This window comes from Vollenhovia emeryi, unplaced genomic scaffold (assembly GCF_000949405.1).
Source record: "Vollenhovia emeryi isolate VEMERY1.0 unplaced genomic scaffold, V.emery_V1.0 DF939142.1, whole genome shotgun sequence".
NCBI classification, from domain to species: Eukaryota; Metazoa; Arthropoda; class Insecta; order Hymenoptera; family Formicidae; genus Vollenhovia; species Vollenhovia emeryi.
Window position 1 is genome coordinate 1,294,011 of NW_011967224.1, and position 19,283 is coordinate 1,313,293.

General features: G+C 43.3%; 5 protein-coding genes across 9 annotated transcripts; 2 read left to right on the forward strand and 3 right to left on the reverse strand.

Annotated features, from left to right (window-relative positions):
* Nucleotides 1-27: 27 nt before the first annotated feature.
* On the reverse strand, nucleotides 28-3,842 carry LOC105566823 (tRNA-dihydrouridine(47) synthase [NAD(P)(+)]-like). The gene is made up of 5 exons (XM_012021156.1): nucleotides 3,717-3,842; nucleotides 1,302-2,610; nucleotides 511-878; nucleotides 287-415; nucleotides 28-213 (listed from the first exon to the last, which is right to left on the reverse strand). Exons 1-5 carry the CDS (start codon nucleotides 3,797-3,799, stop codon nucleotides 141-143), a joined length of 1,962 nt encoding a protein of 653 aa, XP_011876546.1. The 5' UTR covers nucleotides 3,800-3,842; the 3' UTR covers nucleotides 28-140.
* A 426-nt stretch (nucleotides 3,843-4,268) lies between these two features.
* LOC105566825 (uncharacterized protein CG4449) lies at nucleotides 4,269-7,351 on the forward strand. Of its 5 annotated transcripts, none has more exons than XR_001009313.1 (8): nucleotides 4,270-4,694; nucleotides 4,811-4,910; nucleotides 5,281-5,332; nucleotides 5,433-5,670; nucleotides 5,870-6,058; nucleotides 6,161-6,305; nucleotides 6,367-6,727; nucleotides 6,875-7,351. XR_001009313.1 is itself a non-coding variant. In XM_012021159.1 (8 exons), exons 3-8 carry the CDS (start codon nucleotides 4,838-4,840, stop codon nucleotides 6,651-6,653), a joined length of 984 nt encoding a protein of 327 aa, XP_011876549.1. In that variant the 5' UTR covers nucleotides 4,270-4,533; nucleotides 4,662-4,694; nucleotides 4,811-4,837; the 3' UTR covers nucleotides 6,654-7,351. The 5 variants fall into 5 exon arrangements, 4 of the variants coding, with proteins under 4 accessions (XP_011876553.1, XP_011876549.1, XP_011876552.1 ...); XM_012021159.1 differs by having other exon boundaries at nucleotides 4,270-4,533; nucleotides 4,662-4,694; nucleotides 6,367-7,351; XM_012021163.1 differs by having other exon boundaries at nucleotides 4,269-4,694; nucleotides 5,433-5,583; nucleotides 6,367-7,351.
* Nucleotides 6,967-9,781, reverse strand: LOC105566824 (V-type proton ATPase subunit E). Its single transcript, XM_012021157.1, has 5 exons — nucleotides 9,605-9,781; nucleotides 8,879-9,054; nucleotides 8,384-8,552; nucleotides 8,115-8,298; nucleotides 6,967-7,939 (listed from the first exon to the last, which is right to left on the reverse strand). Exons 1-5 carry the CDS (start codon nucleotides 9,635-9,637, stop codon nucleotides 7,821-7,823), a joined length of 681 nt encoding a protein of 226 aa, XP_011876547.1. The 5' UTR covers nucleotides 9,638-9,781; the 3' UTR covers nucleotides 6,967-7,820.
* A 109-nt stretch (nucleotides 9,782-9,890) lies between these two features.
* On the forward strand, nucleotides 9,891-13,992 carry LOC105566826 (parafibromin). The gene is made up of 4 exons (XM_012021164.1): nucleotides 9,891-10,176; nucleotides 11,825-13,095; nucleotides 13,353-13,494; nucleotides 13,693-13,992. Exons 1-4 carry the CDS (start codon nucleotides 10,046-10,048, stop codon nucleotides 13,727-13,729), a joined length of 1,581 nt encoding a protein of 526 aa, XP_011876554.1. The 5' UTR covers nucleotides 9,891-10,045; the 3' UTR covers nucleotides 13,730-13,992.
* Nucleotides 13,993-14,816: 824 nt separating this feature from the next.
* LOC105566909 (doublesex- and mab-3-related transcription factor A2-like) lies at nucleotides 14,817-15,935 on the reverse strand (the record flags this gene model as incomplete). Its single annotated transcript, XM_012021306.1, has 2 exons — nucleotides 14,817-15,565; nucleotides 15,642-15,935. Coding segments are annotated over 2 exons (975 nt in total), but the record flags the coding sequence as incomplete, so codon positions are not given.
* Nucleotides 15,936-19,283: the final 3,348 nt, after the last annotated feature.

Here is a 19,283-nt window from a genome sequence, read left to right on the forward strand (position 1 = left end):
TGAGAGGAACAAGGAATGTCGCTAGCATTGTCTTACCATGATCAATCCTCCTCCCTTATCATTTATTGCGAAACATCAACAATGTAAGATTAGTCACCTCGGGAAATATTTTTCTATGAAACTGTTCTTCCCGCGGTAGATTATTTCCACGAGTTTGCCTTGTGCTTCGGCAAGAAGTGGAATCCATCAGGCACTTTTCCGAGTAACATCTCACTAAAAATAAACCAAATCGTTAACACCACGGACCCAGCGGATCACGTTGCTTGATAAAAGCTAATAGCCTTACGATAATTTCACCCAATCGGCACAGTTGGAACTGGCCATCAGCGTCTCCATATCATCGCGGCCCCGATAGAACGGCGGTCTCTCGTTAATCCGCTGCGGTGGTCTCTCCAAAATTCCAACAGGAATATACCTGCGATACATTTGCGCTCGTAATGTAAATGCGTATTGAAGAATGATGTAATGTTTTAATCGAAGAAAACATATTTGTCTCAAAACTTTACTTGCCTGTGAAGGAAGGAGATCCATTCCAGCATGAATCTCCTGGTGGTCTCGACGCCGCGGGTATCGGAGCCCCAATGCTCCAGCCCGTAATCCGCATACTTTTTGAGAATGTCGAATCTCTCCCTGCTCGATATATCGATCAACTTTCTTTCCTTTATCTCGGTGAAGATCCACGGCTTGATCAGCGCTCCGCGTCCGACGGTGATCCCCTGCACCGACCGGTAGGTCTCCTTTACACGACGATAGTCATCGAAGGACAGGATGTCGCCGTTTCCGAACACGGATACCGGTTGCGCCGCTACCGCGCACTTTTCTATGTACTCCCAATCGGCCAGTTTCGTGTATCTTTGCTCACGCGACCTGCCGTGAACCTGAAAGTATCGCCGAATGATTAGTCGAGGAAGATAAATATTTCTCTCGCCTTTTTATCCTTTTCAAAATAATCTCTTTTTTAAGCACATTTTTCGGATCTTAACGTGAATCTTCTGTTAGAGTTTAAAGCTGATGTAGCACATACAAAATTGAATTCTTAAAATTATCAAGATACTTTGATTCTTTCCTCTCTCTCTTGAGAAATTTCATTCCTCGGCTCTCTCGAAAGAGATCAATTTACGGCAAGTTGTCCACGAATCAAGAACTGTGTCCATGTTCTAGTTTCGAGATATGCATAGCCAATGAACTTGCAGCTTTTCCGCGAGAGATGCAAATTTATTGACGGAACTAGAAGTTGGACATATAGTTCTTGGATCGTCAACACAAGGCTTAAGAAACGTAAATTCAACGGACTTACTCACGGTAATCATGGACACACCCCAGTCTCGAAACTTCGGCATTAGATTATGCGCGATCGGTTTGTCTATGTAGACCCCAGTTCTGGTCTTAACGGACAAGGGTATGTCCAACACCTGGCTAACGGACTTTACCACGGTCTCGAGTACGTTCAATCGATTGAGCATACCGCTGCCGCCGCCCTGTCTGTAAATCAGATCGATCGGGCATCCGAGATTCAGGTCGATGTAGTCCACGTCGATCTCGCGGTTCAGCAGCTCGGCGCAGCGCGCCAACACTCCGGGATTATTGCCGCAGAGCTGCACGCCGAAGATGTCCTCGCTCTCGTGCCGCTTCACCAGCGCCCATTCCTCCTGCGTGCCTTTCAGTATCTTCGGCGCCAGTGCCATCTCGCCGCAGGTGATGTCCGCGCCGTACTCCTTGCAGATCCTTCGAAACGGTAGATTGCCCACCGTAGTCAAAGGACTGAGCAGTATCTTGCCGCCCCAGTCGATCGTCCTCTTCTCCGACCGTCGCAACTTGATCAAATCGCTGTCGTCCACGGGTCCGAGTTTCAATTCCTTCGTCTTGTGCGAGGTATCGGAATTATCCGTCTCGGTATTCACGTCAGACGCGTCGTCCGAAATATTCTTCTCCGCTTTCTCGCCGTTGCTGTTGCCGGAAATATTAGTCGCGACGTCCACCTTTGTATCGTTCTCTACTTTAATATTCGAGTTCTGCACTTGCGTCTTTTTCCCGGACGGACCGTTGACTTTGACGATTGCTTCCGCCCTGGCAAAATTGTACTTCCGCTTGCGCAATTTATTCTGCAGATCCTTAGACAGGTGATTTTTGATGGCCGGCGGACGCTTTCTGTACTCCTCCATCTTCTTCTCGTCGACCACGTTAAAACCGTCCTCGGTCAAGTGCCGCGAGCCCATTCTACAAGTGATTCCCCTCGGGCACTTGCCGGTCAAATCGAAAATATGACATTCCGCCCTTATGTCCTCCGGCCTGATCTTCAGATACTCCTTTCGATCGTGCAGAAAAGTACATCGCTGATTCGAGCATTTCCTCTCAGGCTCGCTTGCCGTTTGATCCGCGATCCACGGGCACAGACTCAATTCCCTGGGAGCTTTGAACGGAGGCGGCCTCGCCTTATTCTGACCCCTCAGCTTCTCTCTCTTGTCGTCCAACTTGGGTTTTTTAACAGGTATCTCGTCCCACGATGCCACATCCGTGTCTTCTGTACCTGCGTCCGCAGACACCTTCTGCTTATCGGTCTCTGTCAAGCACTGTTCACTCAACTGTCTTACATGATCCTCGATAATAAATCTACAATGTTAGATACATGTTAGTTATTACAAGACAATGATAACGAAGTAGTGTATAATCGTTCTTTCGTCAGATATATATTAAAATTCATTGTTAAATGTTTCAAATAATTTCTACATAAAATCCATAATATATGCCTCGGTGGTCGAATTGGTCGAGACGCCCGCCTAGCGAAAGGAAGGTCCAGGTTCAAACCCTGGCTGAGGTGATTTTTTTCGCAATAAATTTAGAATTAAATATTTACACACTAACGCCCCGTCACGGCTCTTAGTCCTTTACTCCTTCAAATTTGTGTTCATCACGTTTGAGCCATACAAATTTTATTAATTTGTAAAATCCAGGGTTGGGAAAGTTACTTTATAAAAGTAACTAGTTACAGTTACAGTTTTTTCGCTAACAATGTAACTAGTTACAGTTACAAGTTACCAATTCTGAAAAGTAACGCGTTACAGTTACAGTTACTCGAAAAGTAACGAATCGTTACTTTGCAGTTACTCCCTTGCAATAAAAATAAAAATATCGAATCTGCATTTGAATTGTAAAGCGGCGATAAAGGCGTTTATGCGCAAATGCGAAGGCCTAATGCGATCTGTGGAGGTTGAAAAAATATATAAAGTAACTCTTAATGTAACTATTAAATTAGTTACTAGTTATCGAAAAAATGTAACTGAGTTAAGTTACAGTTACAGATGTAGAGAAAGTAACGAAGTTAAGTTAGAGTTACCAAAAAGAAGTAACTGTAACTGTAACTTCGTTACAAGTAACGAGTTACTTCCCAACCCTGGTAAAATCCATAAGTCATAAATTCAATACGTAGAATATCCTATATTACTTATTACATAATAACAAAATATTAATTAATGAAGTTGTTTGAAAATAAAAATTGAAGAAAAGCCAAGTCCTCTAATGCAAATAATTATTAATGCGAATGAAGATTTAAACAGCCAATTAAGGGATTCAATCAGATTTTTGATGAATTGCGTGCCGAGGGCACCATGTGAGCGATATTTAGAGGTTAGAAAACGGATAAGCCCACTTGCAATTATATTCGTACAAAATTCATTCGCTACGAGAATAACGTAAGTCATTCGATACGATCCACGTACTCCTCTTTTATCACGCAAACGCCCTTTTGTCTGTCCTCGCCATAGTCGAACGAACAATCTCCGCATTTCTCGTAATCCGCCATTTCTCCGCACGTGCACCTCGGTGTCGACTAAACGTGATGTCAACCTATTTAAGTTTTGGAGGCTAAAATTTTCACGGTTTCAATCCGCTGAATTAAGTTCGATAGCGTCTAAAAATTACATTTTTTCTTAATATCAATCAAATTACCTTCTATTTGATTATATACGCTCGATACTTTATCAATTTTCCGAAATTTAAATTTTTACATTTGCGCGAAACACGTACTGCGCGACATATGGCGCGACGGTCAGCAATTTCGTTGGTATTCAGGATTTCGCTGTTACCGACGTCAAATAATTTATCACTAATCCGGTAATTTACCGACGACCTGTCGTATCCGCAAAAATTTGAATCTTGAAAACATTGGCAATGAATTTGTTAATTCACTAAAATATACTTGTTAATTGAAAAATATATATTTCGATAAATTATATACTTTTAATATACGTTTAATAAAAAAAAATGAAACTAAAGAAATGCTGCTAACTAAACATTTTTTTTTATCAGTGTAACTTCTCGTACACCATGCAAGGATGTAAAAATAAATGTTGTACTTAGAATCGTGGACGATTCTTGAAGCATGTCAAAATGTGCACGTTTCAACCTTTGCTGATGCTGCAAAGTAAACTGGACTAAGTTAGGTTAAAGTTCTGCAAACCCTTAACGCTCTGTTTACTCACCGCAGTTCGCGCAGGTTCGCGTGAGGTCAAGTTGCAGGACTCGTGAGAATATTCGGTAAATTGTTGAGCTGGCACTAAGTTGAAATCAATTATTTTATCACGACTGCCAAAACAGACAAACGGGCACTACGTCGACAATTTTTTCGAATTCAAGCCTAATTATTGGCCCTTTTCTGTTTGCAGCTAATTATTGTGTTTACAGTGTTTGAGTAAGAGGTTAGATTTAATTTGAATAGCGACGTTACTTTGTGATCTCTACGAGAATGAATATTTTACTGCCTCACATAATACGTACAAGTCGCATTTGTAATGAACCGTATTGCGTATTTTAGAAAACTGCTCGTCTAAATATTCCGATAATGGATAAAATAGCACTGGATAGCTCTTCAGACGAGGATGATCCGTATACAAATTCCGTTGCTCGTTTGAGAGGTGAGTAACGCTTTTTCCATTTGCGACAAATGTAATTTAATTGTGAAAACTGAATACGTGGATATACTGAGATAAAAGCAGCTGTAATGCGCTTCGATATGTAAGCCTGATCTACAATGTGCTATTTGCGTCTGGAAACATTCTACTTTGTAACCAATAAAAATACGATCATACAACTTGTGCAAGTTGATAAATTGTACATTGTATGTTGTACAATCGTACGTTGTCGACGAGTTTTTCGAAAGCGTTTCGATTTGCCTATATAAAACTGAATGTTTCGAGACACAAAGAGCATATTGTAGATTAGGCGTTAGTGAATGGACATACAATTAATTTTTATAATTTTAAGCATGATATTTTGTATTTTCAGCATTGAAGAAACAGCGTTTCGAAAGTGATGAACCTGTTGAGATAGTAAAGAAGTATGTTACACAGATTGTGATTATTTAAGATCTTGTGTCGATTACGAAGTAAGCAATTAAAGTGTCAATGTTGCATGAATGATATCTATTTTGTTTTCAGCATAGAGCAGCAAACGAATGGTGAGGAGATGAAAGACGGAGAGGTAGACGGCAGTGAGATGAACGGTAAAGAGATAAACGGTAACGAAGTAAATGGTCAAAACGAGTATGTCGAAGAAATAAGATATGGTGTACAAACGCGAAGCAGGACGGTAAGAGGTAGAAGGAATAGAAATATTATTGCTAGGGCTAACCGTATTACTGCTACTACTACTAGAGGTAGACGAAAAGAGGGAAGGGTAATTTTTTTTTATATACATATACACATAATACAATATTAATATACATAAATGTATTGTTTATCTTGAAAGAGATCGAATTTTGATAGAGTTTCAAAATGTAATTCGTGTCTTCAAGATAAATATCACATATATGTAAAATGTGTGTAGATGTTCCGCTCAAAGAGGACAGTATACAGTTTTTATGTCAATGTTTCAGTATTTACCTGAAAATTTAGAGTGCGACGTGGAAGTCACGGGAGAGGTAAAGCCCAAGTCGACTCTCCAATCTAATGATGATATAATTACACTGTCAGACGAAGATACTTACAAAGAAGATGACAACTATGAGATTAATATCAAAGTACACTGGAGATCAAATAGACTCGATCGTTTGAGCATGTGTAGAGTATGTACCGGTTGTCAGTTAGTAACGTGGCAAATCGCAGTTTCCTACAATTGTTTTTGTCGTTTATTCGAGACATGTATAAAGATAGTTCTCTTGTTACAGCACGACAGTTTCAAAAAAATTTTCGAATATTACGCCAATCTGGAAAAAGTTTCTGTGAATGAAATCCTAATTATGAAGAAGGATAAAATTATTAATCACGCCGACACCCCTGCGTCGCTCAAACTTTCCATTATAGATATACTCGGTTGGTATAAATGAGTCGTTGAGCTTACGACAATGATGTGACGCTTTCTTTATATTCGTAGATGGTGGGATAGTGAATCCAGGCATGAACACGACCGAGGAGAAGAACAACGACGAGGACATGTGCAGCATTAAAGTGCAAACGGCGAACAAAAAACAGTCTTTGACCATTCCACTTAGAAAGGATGAGGGATTTAAGGCGCTATTCGCTAATTGCGCCAAGCAACTTAATGTGAAGGAGAAAGATCTCAAGTTTTACTTTGATGGAGAGCAGATCGATCCGACAGACACTCCGGAGTCCTTGGATCTCGAAGGAGAAGCTTGCATCGATCTTCATATCTCTACATAACAAGGATAGAAGATTTAAAATAAGCATGTGTTCATTTATATTGTAAATATATCATTGCCGTTATTTGATATGAGGTACACGTTATACATAATATTTTCTATTATTAAATGTATATGGCTACCAAATCTTATTTATAGTCTATTATGGGGGAGCTTTTTGATTAGACAATATTTTAAAACTGCCATTGATGTGTAAATTATATAAATAAATTGTGTTTGCAGAAACATTCATGTAAGAAAGATGTATAAATGCAAAGAATGTAAACCGGCTTTCGAGATCAAACTATATTTATGATGGAATTATTAACGATGGGTTTAAACAGATTTTAAAATACTTTATTCGTGCTGCAACTTTGTTTCTATGTATAATAGGGAGCGTGATATTTGTTACTACTTATTAGTCTTACAAGAATACGTGTTCGAATCGAGTTAATTGCTGCATGCCATCTTAAATTACAGTAACAGTATTATATAACGTTATGTAATATGGTGTTAGAACTTAATTCCTCCAAAAGGTATTTTTACAACAACAACGAATCATATATTTATATATATTGTAATACATTATTATATTATACATAATGTACATAACATATTGATATGCTCTATAGGTATATAAGTGCGTTATATACATATAAAGCGCTCCCAATAATTATTGTTTATTACGATTCTGCACAATATATTGACTGTACTACATTCAATTGCAGTGGCTATTCTTTTTAACATAAGCAGTCAAGAACATTAATTGTTAATTATACAATTCATCCGCGTTAACATCCCGAACCTGAGAAAGTACACTTTGTCTCGTTTATGAACACCAATTTTAACGGCAATTTTAAGTTGACATCGAATATGTTAGTATATCAAGTATTTGATCGCTATACACTTTATGTTCATGGTTCTGTCATCTGTCAGAAGGCTAGAGGATAGAACAAAAGACGGCAGAATAAAAGGGCATTTGCGAAGAACAATGTACAGTTTGCTTGCGACTCTTTCAACGTTAAATATTGCACGGCAATTCATCAGTTACTTTCATTGAAAATATTAGACATGAGTCTCGACAAAAGGCGTGTCGTGTGCTAATTTTATTCTATAATACATGATAATGCGGTAGTAATTTGCTGTTAAAAGGAATGTTTTGGAGAGTCAATAAATTGTCGAGAAAAACTTAATCGTTAAATTTGCGATTTGTATTGTGTCCGAACAGTGCGGAACGGATCTCGGGTATCAACTGTTGCGCTATCAGCTCTAATCTGGTCTCCAGAGTATTGCTAATTTTTATGCGCCCTGTAAAACAAAAATTTCCTATGTATTATTAATCAATATGATACAAAATACATCATTATTTCGCTGAGGATAGGTAAGGTTGTAATTCTGATCGCCGCAAATTTCTGCGATGCTACAAGTACATCCCATTATTTCTGCGAGACAGGCAAATAATTTCACGGACGGATATAATTACCTCTGGATGCTAATAGCTCCACACCTCCGCAGCTTTCGAAGGGTAAGAAATTATCGGTATCGATCTTAAAGATAACCTCCTTCTTAGTTTTCTGCTTATACTCCTGCTGAACGTGGTCGATGATGGACTCCACGAGAGGTATATCGACTTGACGAATACGAAGAGTAATGCTTGGCTCCGTTAGCTGTAAAAAGTATAAGTCATGCCGTTAAAAATATTTAGACGGATAAAACCACGCAACATGCAGAATTATGTAACACAAGTATTACTTGATAAAGCCCCTGGATGATGAGCAGCTGAAGAATTTCTCTATATTGCGCGGGATTCTGGGTTACCTCACCTAATCTCTTTCTAGCCTCGTCAAGGACATTGCGTACATGATCTTCACGCACTTTTAGAGCCTTCAATCGTGCTTGGTTGAGCATGTTTGAGGATTGTCTACAGGAATAAAATTATCGACGCAAACATGTATTAGATATTGTTATTAAGTTTTAAACGAGGGGGAAACCGCCGAGGGCATTGTGGTGTGCAGATTTGCGGCATTACTGGGCATTAGGTCTTGCTGAGGCTTTATAAAGATAAAATAAGATAAAGTAATGCCCACTGGGCATTAGTGGGCATTGGTGTACAAGATTTTGGTCAGTGGTTTCCCCCGTGGTTTTAAACTAATAAGTTAAATGACAAAATTACAAGATTATTTCTTTGTAGTTTTCAATAGTTTGCATATTAAATGTACACGTCTTAAAATAATGTTTTATACGCACATCTTCTTTTGCAGCTCAACTTGCTTCTCCTTTTTCTCGTAATATTCCATGATCTTGAGGCGCTGTTGCTGTACCAGGCGGCCCTTCTCAATATTAAATTCTTCTTCCGCCTTGGCATCTATCTCCTCTGCCTTCTCATTGGCCTCTTGTTCTATGAAGGCCATCATATGCTTGATCTGCAACCGTACAATTTCTCTCTTTAAAGAAAGCCTCTTGTGCAGCGACGAAACTTACAACAATCGACTCTTCAAATCCACCCTTAAACAATATTTCATTCGCTCTCGAGGATGCGCAGTAAGTTGCACAAAAATATTTCTTCCCCAAGTCATGTCTTAAACGTTTAAATGCCCTATGGACGGCGAGGGCATGTACATGGGGGAAACGTTGAAAGAGTTCCTCGGCGAGACAGCAGGCTGCTGTCCAAGTTCCGCGGGCGACCATTTACTTATTCGATTTCGCCCAACGCTTGAACGTACGCGGACTCGCCGACGCAGGCGACGAATTCTGAGCGATTACCGAGGCCGAGATATAGCCGAAGGTGCTCGCGCGAGGCGTAACCGGGCCCTCTCGGGGAGGGGCCCGCTCGGCGAGACCGGCAAGCGTCCTGACGCACCGCCGAATAATCGGGGGAAGATATTAATAGCGTGACGGATCGCCAACGCTCGGCTCCTGGAGCTGGGCGAGCTGCGAGGAGCGCGTCGCGCGCAGGCCACCTTGTCCGCTCACCTGCTTCTGGACGTCCGCGTCGCTGAGAGCCATGGTGTCGTCTGGTCGGTTCTCTTCCCTGAAGATGCTCGGCGGGGCTCCGCGAGGGCACGGGATCACGAGGCGCGGTGCAGAGGAGTCGTCGAGTCAACGCCTAGGGCAGCACGTCTGATGCTCGGCGTAACGTCGGTCATATGACCCGAAGTGTGACCCTCGGGCGCGTCCCGAAACGCACGCGGCCGCGGCCGATGGTGGGGTGGATAATGTAACTAGGTTGCGTTCAGAAACATCGCTCAGGCTTCTCTCTCCCGTTTGAAATCCTCCAGAAAAGAAAAATCACTAGGGCCGCCGGTGTCAGGCGCGCGCGCCTTTAGAGAAGTCGCTTGCGCGTCCGGCGAAAGTCGCGAATCCACGGGGAGAGGAGAGGGAGTACACCGATTAGTTTCGCCGAGTTTCGTGACCATGGCGGATCCGTTGAGTCTGCTGCGGCAGTACAATGTCAACAAGAAGGAGATAATCGAACGGGAGAACCAGATCATATTCGGCGAGTTCTCCTGGCCGAAGAACGTCAAGACCAATTACCTAACTTACGGGTGAGTGGCGCGACGACACGCTCCGTCGCGGTGCCGCTCCGCGGGGTCGCAATCTGCTTCCACTGCCATTTTTAAAGCGAGCGCAGGAGAGCCGGGAGAGTGGCGAGCAAGAGAGAGAAAGAGTGAGAGAGGGGGGACACACGTTGTACGAGACATGGGGGCCGCTTGAAAACGGCAAACAGACAAGCGCGTCGAGATGACAATTAGAAAACTCGCCGTCGCGAGTGAACGCTTGGGGAGTGTCGGAGGGAGTCGCGGTTAGAAGCCACGTGCTCCTCGCCGTGATATTCTTGGATCCCGCGGGACTCGACGACTTTCTAACAGCGAATTCGGTTGTTCGCGCTAGTGCGCACCAAGACTTGTTTACAGTCGATTCTTGCATCTGAGAATCGTCTGAAATATTTCTTGAGACACTTCGTAGCCAGTGAAATGGTCTGGACAGCGTCCGCGCGGATAACATTTCGGGTAAATGCTCTTTGAACGCGTACTTGAGACCAAAGTTAAGTATAAAAGCTGACCACAAACTGGCCTTAGTGTGCGCTCGGCGCGCACTAGTGCGAGCAATCGAATTCGCTTTAATATTTGTGCCTCTTTAAGCCCGTAGCGGACTACTGATTGATTAGATTGAAAACTGGCCAATTGGAGTAAAAGTTACAAAACTTGAGGTTGATAAACTTTACTGCGATTGGTGAAATTTCAGTCTAATCTCAATCAACCGCAGCCTGGTAGGGGCTTTACGGTATCTTCTGTACTCTTGAGCTACATTTCGCCTCTTTTCTCTGTGAACTTTACAGCGAATTCGATTGCTCGCACTAGTGTGCGCTGAGTGCACACTAAGGCCAGTTTATAGTCACCTTTTATAGTTAACTTTGTCTTAAATACACGTTCAAAGAGATTTGGCCAAAAACTTATCCGTATAGATGCTGTACAGATCATTTGACTGGCTAAAGCCTTGTGTTCACGATTCAAGAACTGTGTCCAGGTTCTAGCTTCAAGAAATGTGCAACCAATCAACCTGTATCTTTTATGGAAAAGCTGCAAGTTGACTGGCTACGCATTTCTTGGAACTAGAACTTGGACACAGTTCTTGGATCGTGGACACAAGGCTTAAGAAACACATCAAGAGATGTTCAAGACGATCCCTAAATGTAGGAATTGACTATAAACAAGCCTTAGTTTGCACTCAGTGCGCACTAGTGCAGGCAACCGAATTCGTTAAAGCGTCGCCTACGGGTGCTTTCCAGCGAAGGACACAGATTGACACAGTGTTACGCAGAGAATCATTTTGTCCTCGTTTAACAAGGATAAAACGACTCGCTGTGCTGCGCGGTGTCGCCTGCGTACGTTGCTGAAATGCACCCTTCAGTTTGCTTGCAAGTCTGTAGGACCATCCTTACTCTGGAGTTAGATTGCGGATATAAGATTGTTATTTTGCTTTCTCAGTTCAGTTAAAGGTGCAAGCTGCGTCGTGGCAGTTAAAGTTGCGAATTAAACGCGCGTTTGTACGAAACAATTTGTATCGAAAGCAAGTATGTCACGTTTATTCACACCGCCGTTTAAAGTATCGATGATAACGGCGTTATATTTTGGTACAAAGTACGAAGAATGTCGAGAGGGATACCTACGTTCCTTTCCATCTTGGTTTTAGATCCGGAAAAGAAGGGACGCCCAAGGAGTACTACACGCTCGAGTGTCTTCTGTTCCTGCTGAAACATGTTCAGCTTACGCACCCGGTGTACGTGCGACAAGCGGCCGCGGAGAATATCCCGGTGGTGCGTCGGCCCGACAGAAAAGACTTGCTGGCCTATCTCAACGGCGAGACCGCCACGTCAGCCGCCATAGACAAGTCGGCGCCGTTGGAGATCCCGACTCAGGTGAAGCGCGCCGCCGAGGATGGCCTGGAGAGCGGCTCGTCGAAGAAACCCCGTTTCGAGGAGACCCACGTGCAGAAGGTGAAGGAGCAATTGGCCGCGCGTCTGGACGCTCCCAAGGAGGCCTCGGTCACCGTCGACAACATCAAGTCCCTCTCGGAGGCGATGTCGGTGGAGAAGATCGCCGCGATCAAGGCGAAACGTCTGGCGAAGAAGCGCACCACCATCAAGGAGAACGACGACATCGGTATGGGCTCGGATCTGCGCGTGATCCTCGACATGGACGTAGACGACACCAAGGACATTGTGTCCCGCGAGCGCCAGTGGCGGACGCGCGCCACCATCTTGCAGAGCAGCGGCAAGATCTTCGCGAAGAACATCTTCGCGATTCTGCAGAGCATCAAGGCGCGCGAGGAGGGCAGGCAGAAGGGCCCGGTAGTGCCCACGCCCATGGTGACGCCACGCTCGACGCCCATGCGGCCTTTGCCGCAGCCGGCCGTCTACAACCGTTACGATCAGGAGCGTTTCATCCGGCAGAAGGAGGAGACGGAAGGCTTCAAGATCGACACCATGGGCACGTACCACGGCATGACGTTGAAGTCCGTGACCGAGGGCTCGAATCCCTCCGTAAGAAAACCCCCGACCAATCCGTCCGCCACGCCGACCTCCGGTCTACTGCCAACTTCCGCTGCTAAACTAACGCCTCAGCAGGCCGCACAGAACAAGCGACCCAGCCGAACGCCCATTATCATTATTCCCAGCGCCAACACATCTCTCATTACCATGTACAATTCTAAGGACATCCTCCAGGACTTGAAGTACATCAGCAACGAGGACAAACGGGCGCAGGGCTGCAAGCGGGAGAACGAAGTGCTTCTTCAGCGACGCAAGGAAGGCGGTCTGACCGTACCTTACCGAGTGGTCGACAATCCGCAAAAACTCACCCACGCCGACTGGGAGAGAGTCGTCGCAGTGTTCGTCATGGGACCAGCATGGCAATTCAAGGGTTGGCCGTTCGATGGCAACCCGGTGGAAATCTTTTCGAAAAGTACGGAAAGATCATTTTCCCCGCGCCTAGTATTTTCGCTGTACTTCGTACAATCTCTCAGATTTTTCTCATCTTGTTGAAACAACGTGTCGTAATAGACTTGGTTCAGGCGTTTTATTATATTGCAAAGATTACACTGAATATAACGGTAAATTCTCACGGAAAGAGAAAAATATAATTCGCATCGATGTCATTTGTATTTCGCGACTTGGCATCGTATATCTTGAGTGTGTAAGCGGTTGTTCTTTTCTCCACAGTATGCGCATTTCATTTGAAATACGACGAGATGAGACTGGACACAAACGTAGCGCGATGGGCCGTCACAGTAATCGAATTGAGTCGGACGAAGAGGCACTTGGACAGAGCGGCGTTAATGATATTTTGGGAACATCTCGACAAGTGAGCACCTTATTAATTTAACTTATTATCACGCGTATCTCTTTCACAATATAACAATCTTACTGCTGAACTTAACATTAATTAATTTTTTCATTCTCGTTACTTTGCGAAGAGTACATGTATTAATACGCATTTTTTTTCGTCGATATTATATTAATCCCTGTATAATAATGATCGAGATAAATTCTATTTTTACAGGCATATGATCAAGAACAAGCCACATCTTCGTTTCTGAGGTTCTAAAGCAACTGATATTGCAAAAATGGCAATATACGGATCGTGGCGTCTCATGTCCCCATTAGTTGGAACTCTCACGAGAAGATACAGGGCCGCGGGGCCCTTCGGCGGTGGTGTTGTGATGCTGACTATGCGGATATTAGGTATCCGCGACAAGCGATGTGATGTGTGATAACAGGGTCGTTATCACGTTACGTTAGATGCGTTTACATTCTATTGTTGCTTACACGAATAAAATACTAAAGAGAAATTACGTAAAATTATATCTTCGATTGAAAATTGAGTACAGTGGTTCTGTATTAAACTCCAAGCTCATATTGCGCGCTCGGAGCTCAATGCGGCCGTTTGCCCCTCGAGTTTTAATCGAGCGGAATACGAGCGCGAGGAGAAAATTTCAAGTGCCAACGCGACGAGGGTTTGCCTCGTCCAATTTTTCACAGGCAAACGAGCAAGAGAGGATTACATTTCGACGGTCGATAGCGGTGTTAAGTTTCTTTTGCGCGTGCTTTGTAATTCGAGACGCGATGCCGTCGATCCTCCCGAGGGAGAAAAGACGGGGCGAGGATACGCGGGAGCGGGAGAGATTCGGTTCTGTTTTCTCTGCTCCTAAAACCAAAGCCAAAGTAAATCGCTCGCGGCGCGACTTCGGTACGATTGACTGGCCAGCATTGTTTATACGGCGGCGGATCGAATATTTCTAACTAGATTACCGACGCCCTATTACTTGGACAAATACGACGGATTTACCCCGTCCTCCCCGACGTCCTCGCCGCCAGCTCGCCTCTCCTTCTCCGAGCGAACGTCGCTCGAGGGAGGCGATCGACAATCGTTGCGCGTTTCTTTTCAATTATCCCGTCGTGTTCTCTTGCCTGGAAAATTGAATAACGTCGCTCCTTCCTTTGCACAGCGAGCTAAATATCAGTTAACGAAACCGTGACAATGTAACTGGGACATGTAAATAATGTAATACTTCGCAATTAAAGCAAATTTCCTAAATAGGTAAAGAAGACTGTGATGTTTCAACCCGCACGAGTATTTTCTTCAATTTCATCATTTTCTCATCTAGGAGAGTTAATATTAGGGGGACTATTCTGCGGCGATCAACCGTGATAAATATTTGTACAGCTCGCTGTACCGCCCGAGAAATACACATTCAAGTGAACTTGTAGTTGCATTGCGTGCAATTGGGCTGCACACAAGGGATGCTCGGCAGCATGGCGGGAGGCAGATGATGGAGTATGCCCGCCGATCTGGCGGCCGACAACCGATCCGCCGCCACTTGGGCGCACATGTGCGCGTCCCGCAGTTGCTGCTGCACGCCGGTGGTGAAGTAATTGTTGTAGCGAAAATTAAGAGCCACGGTCTCCTGATCGGCCGTAGTTTTCGCGAGCGGCAGGTCGGTGCCCTTGGCGAACTGCTCGGTCGGCACGATGTTCAACAGGCAGTAACCCGCGTCCCCGTAGACGTTTCTGGACAGGCTGGTGTAGATTGGTGCCAGCATCGTACCGGGAATCGGCTGCTGCTGCTGTTCCCCCGCACCGTTGTCGACGACCGTCTGCGGCGGCCGGAAAGCCGAGGACGCGTGGCCGATACTGGTCGAAATCGCGGACTCGGCGATGCCCAGGCTGTCGCTCGCAAAGTACTCGATCGCCTTGAGCAGGTCCTGGCCGCAGCGTTGCAGCACCAATTGCAGGACCGACAGCTTGGTGTTCGGGAATAGGCGGGCCAGAGTCTCCACGGAGGTCTGAGACACCAGGGTGGTTTCTCTGGCGTCCTCCGGCTTGCCGGCGTCGAAGAGGAGGCTTCTAGATCTCGAAGTGGTCTCCAGGCTATCCTGAGAGGATTACAAGGGGAGGATTACGTAGAAGGATCCTTAATCAACGATGGACTCGAATTGACCCTTTACGTACAGAACAGTTTTGGACACGAGCGGGTGCGGCGTCGTTGCTCGACACACGTGGGAGATCTTTCGAATCCTCGGAAATCCCGTCGACTTTCTTCGTAGCGGGAGTCACGTCCTCGTTCCGGCCCACCGTCGACTTCGGCTCCGTCACGGACATCCCGAAGATCTTGCCCGGCGGAAGTCGATCGAGCTTCTGTCCGGTGGCCACCTTTGCCATTTTAAGAGCGATCGCGTCTTCGGCTGCCTGTTGTCTCTTAAGAGCAACCTTGCCGGAAACAATTATCTTAATCCATTTCCAAATTTACATTCTTCCAACCTGCTCATCCAAAATTTTATACATTTCAACGAGGATCATCTCGCGAACTTTGCATTGCTTGAAAGCAGAGAAGAGTGTAAATTATAGAAAACAAATTTATAATAATAAAAATATACATAGAGGAAAGTTCTCTACTATGAGATAGCAGGTTTTCAACACTCAAATTCAATCGCAAATCTTTTTTTCGCAACGATTACACGATCTAACAATTAGGCTCCTATCTCATAATAGGGGATTTTTCTTCTATGTATAAAAATTTTTTAAATATGTGTGCATATGACAGGAAACATCCTAATGTACAAGATTCTCTCTAGATGCTAAAAATAGTTAATTAAAAATATTAAATACCATTATATGAATAATGCACATGCATATCTAGAGATAAACTTGAGAAAAAAAGCGTGAATTTGAGAAAATATCTCAATATAAAATATTTCTCACCAAGTGTGTTGGAAGTAGACAATTTAGTCGTAAAATCTCGGAGACTAGAACGAATAAAAATACAGTCCGCAATATCGATTCGCGGCTCCATGCTATAATTAATATGGCAAAATGCACGTCGGACATGAAGATTCTCATACGTGGCGCATAGCAATCGAATGGTGATAGATCATGACTGCGCTCGACTTATAAATGGACCCGTCGCTTATGTACGGGCCGCATTTACCGCGGCTGTTATTCCAAGCTGGACCACCCGCAATAATCTTTCACGCTGACGCCGGGGAGAATCTACTAGGTCGGCCGCCTTCTTCATCCCATTTTCTCTCGTCGATCTCCGTTCGATCACCGCGGTCCGAAAGGGATAACTATCCAATTTCACTCGGCCGGGTCAATATATCGCCATGTGTTCCTCTCTCCTCCGTTTGTTACAAAAGCGTTCGCTACAAAGTCTTATTTACGAAAATACGCCGGCGAATTGTACGACACAAAATTCAACGGCGTACAATTAATATCAGGATTTACGTCAATGGTAACAATGGCACGTGTGCCCTTCTATTGAAGAAGAATATTTCGCTCTTTGCTCTCTGAAAATCAATCAGCGAATAGTCACTGATTTGCAGTTATAAGTGTAGTCTGGTAGCACAGTACATTGGCTGAACATTGGCAAAATGTTGGTCGCATGTTGGTTACATTAGAAATGCATTGGCCGATATTGTCCAACATACATGGTCAATATTAGTCATGGAACAAATGTAAATATTACACGATAATAATTATATAATATTACATTTATATTGGAAGTGCATTGGCCAATATTTAGTAATGCAATAAAAATATTAGTACAATATTAGACCAATGTTGCTAAATAGACACATTGGCTGAATAAGAGAAGGCATGAATATTACAATATTAGACCAATTAGACCGCAAAAAATTTCTATAAATAACTACAAAAAAATTGACTTGAAATAGAAACTTGTAGAAATTTTTATATCTTCGTTGAAACATTAATTTTTTTGTAAAAATATCTACGAAATAGTCCCGCAAATTACTATGTTCTCAAATTAAGAAATTATTGCAAATGTACAATTTTGTAAAAATTATTACAAAACTTTACTAGTTTGTTTACTAGTAAACTTTACTAGTTTAAAAATTTGAGAAACAACAAAATATTACAGAATTAAAACATCTGCTTACTTGTAGAATATTACAAAAATTAACAAAAGTGTTCCAGTTCTAGCATTCCCATGGTGATTTTTATAACACTTTTTAAATTTACGTAGAATTTCTTAGATTCTGGAAGTTACATTTTATAGTTTTGTAGAATTGTGTAGAATTATTTCCGGCAAAGTGCCCCTAGCGGAAAAAATGTCTATAAATAACTACAAAAAATTGACTTGAAATAGAAATTTGTAAAAATTTTTATATCTTCGTTGAAACATTTATTTTTTGTAAAAATATCTACGAAAAAGTCCCGCAAATTACAGTGTTCTCAAATCAAGAAATTATTGCAAATGTACAATTTTGTAAAAATTAGTACAAACTTTACTAGTTTTAAAAATTTGAGGAACAACAAAATCTTAAATAATTAAAACATCTGCTTACTTGTAGTAACTACAAAAATTAACAAAAGTGTTATAAAAATTAGCATTTTCATGTTAATTTTTATAACACTTTTTAAATTTACGTAGAATTTCTTAGATTCTGGCAGTTATATTTTATAGTTTTGTAGAATTTCGTCTAATTATTTCCGGCAGGGTGGGAATACTAGATTTACGTCATTTCCCAATATTGCACCAAAGTATTGTGCTACTAGGGTACCACTGCGATTTTCAGTGGTACACTTATAACTGCAAATCAGTGACTATTCACTGTTTTCAGTGATAATCCACTGACTGACTTTTAGGAAGTGCATCTTGCGATATGTCCAGTTCCAGAACTTTTGCAGCGATTTAAAATTCAGCAAGTCGTAAGCATTCCAGCATAGCATGTACCGATAACATCTCTCCGAGTGATATTACTTCCGGTGGCGTTAATCACCGTGGATTAACCGAGTTTGCGCGCGGCGCGAAAGTTCTCCGCGGTAAAACCGCGCGCGGTTACACGCGGCGCACCGGCGATTATTACCGGATGGACGGTCGCGAACGCATGTTTTGTTTGACCGCAACCACCCGTGTGGAGTTTCTCGCTTCGCCTGACTATTTCCGTTCCGAAGATACACGCGGGGGTAGACGGCGAGAGCGTTGAAACGCCGCACGTCCGCTCGCCCCCGCGCGCTTACCGCATCGAAAGTCTCGCCGCAAACAAAGTATCGAGTATCATAATGCCTATGCAAACAGAAATGAAACGCTATACCCCGAGCGTTAATGGATTTAATTTACCTCGCCCTCCCGCTGCCGTTCTCGGTCGAGGACGGGGCCCCGGAGACGCGTTTACGCGTGTCGCGCCCGGATTCGAGGGGGTCCGGCCCGGCGATTACGCGCTCGCGTTTGGCAGAGTTAGGGCGAGATAAATTCCCGATAATTAAAAAAGGGGCGCAAGGAAACCGACAGCGGTATAATAAAAATGTTTACGAGATCCCTTGTACTCTATAAAGTCAATCGGTGGATGATTATCACTGAAAACAGTGAATATTCCACTGATCAAAGCCAACGGCACACGATACTATTATATTTTTCCTACTGGACTGATTTACAAGAGCCGATCAGGATTTAGCTTTAAGTCAGCCGATCTAAAACTCTGCATCCTTACTGGTTCTCGTAAGCAATGCGGTAGGAAAAATAGTGTCGTGTGCCGTTGGCTTGAGTTATTAGTATAGCACTCTCTAAACATCAATCAGTGGATTATCACTGAAAACAGTGAATAGTCACTGATTTGCAGTTCTAAGTACACC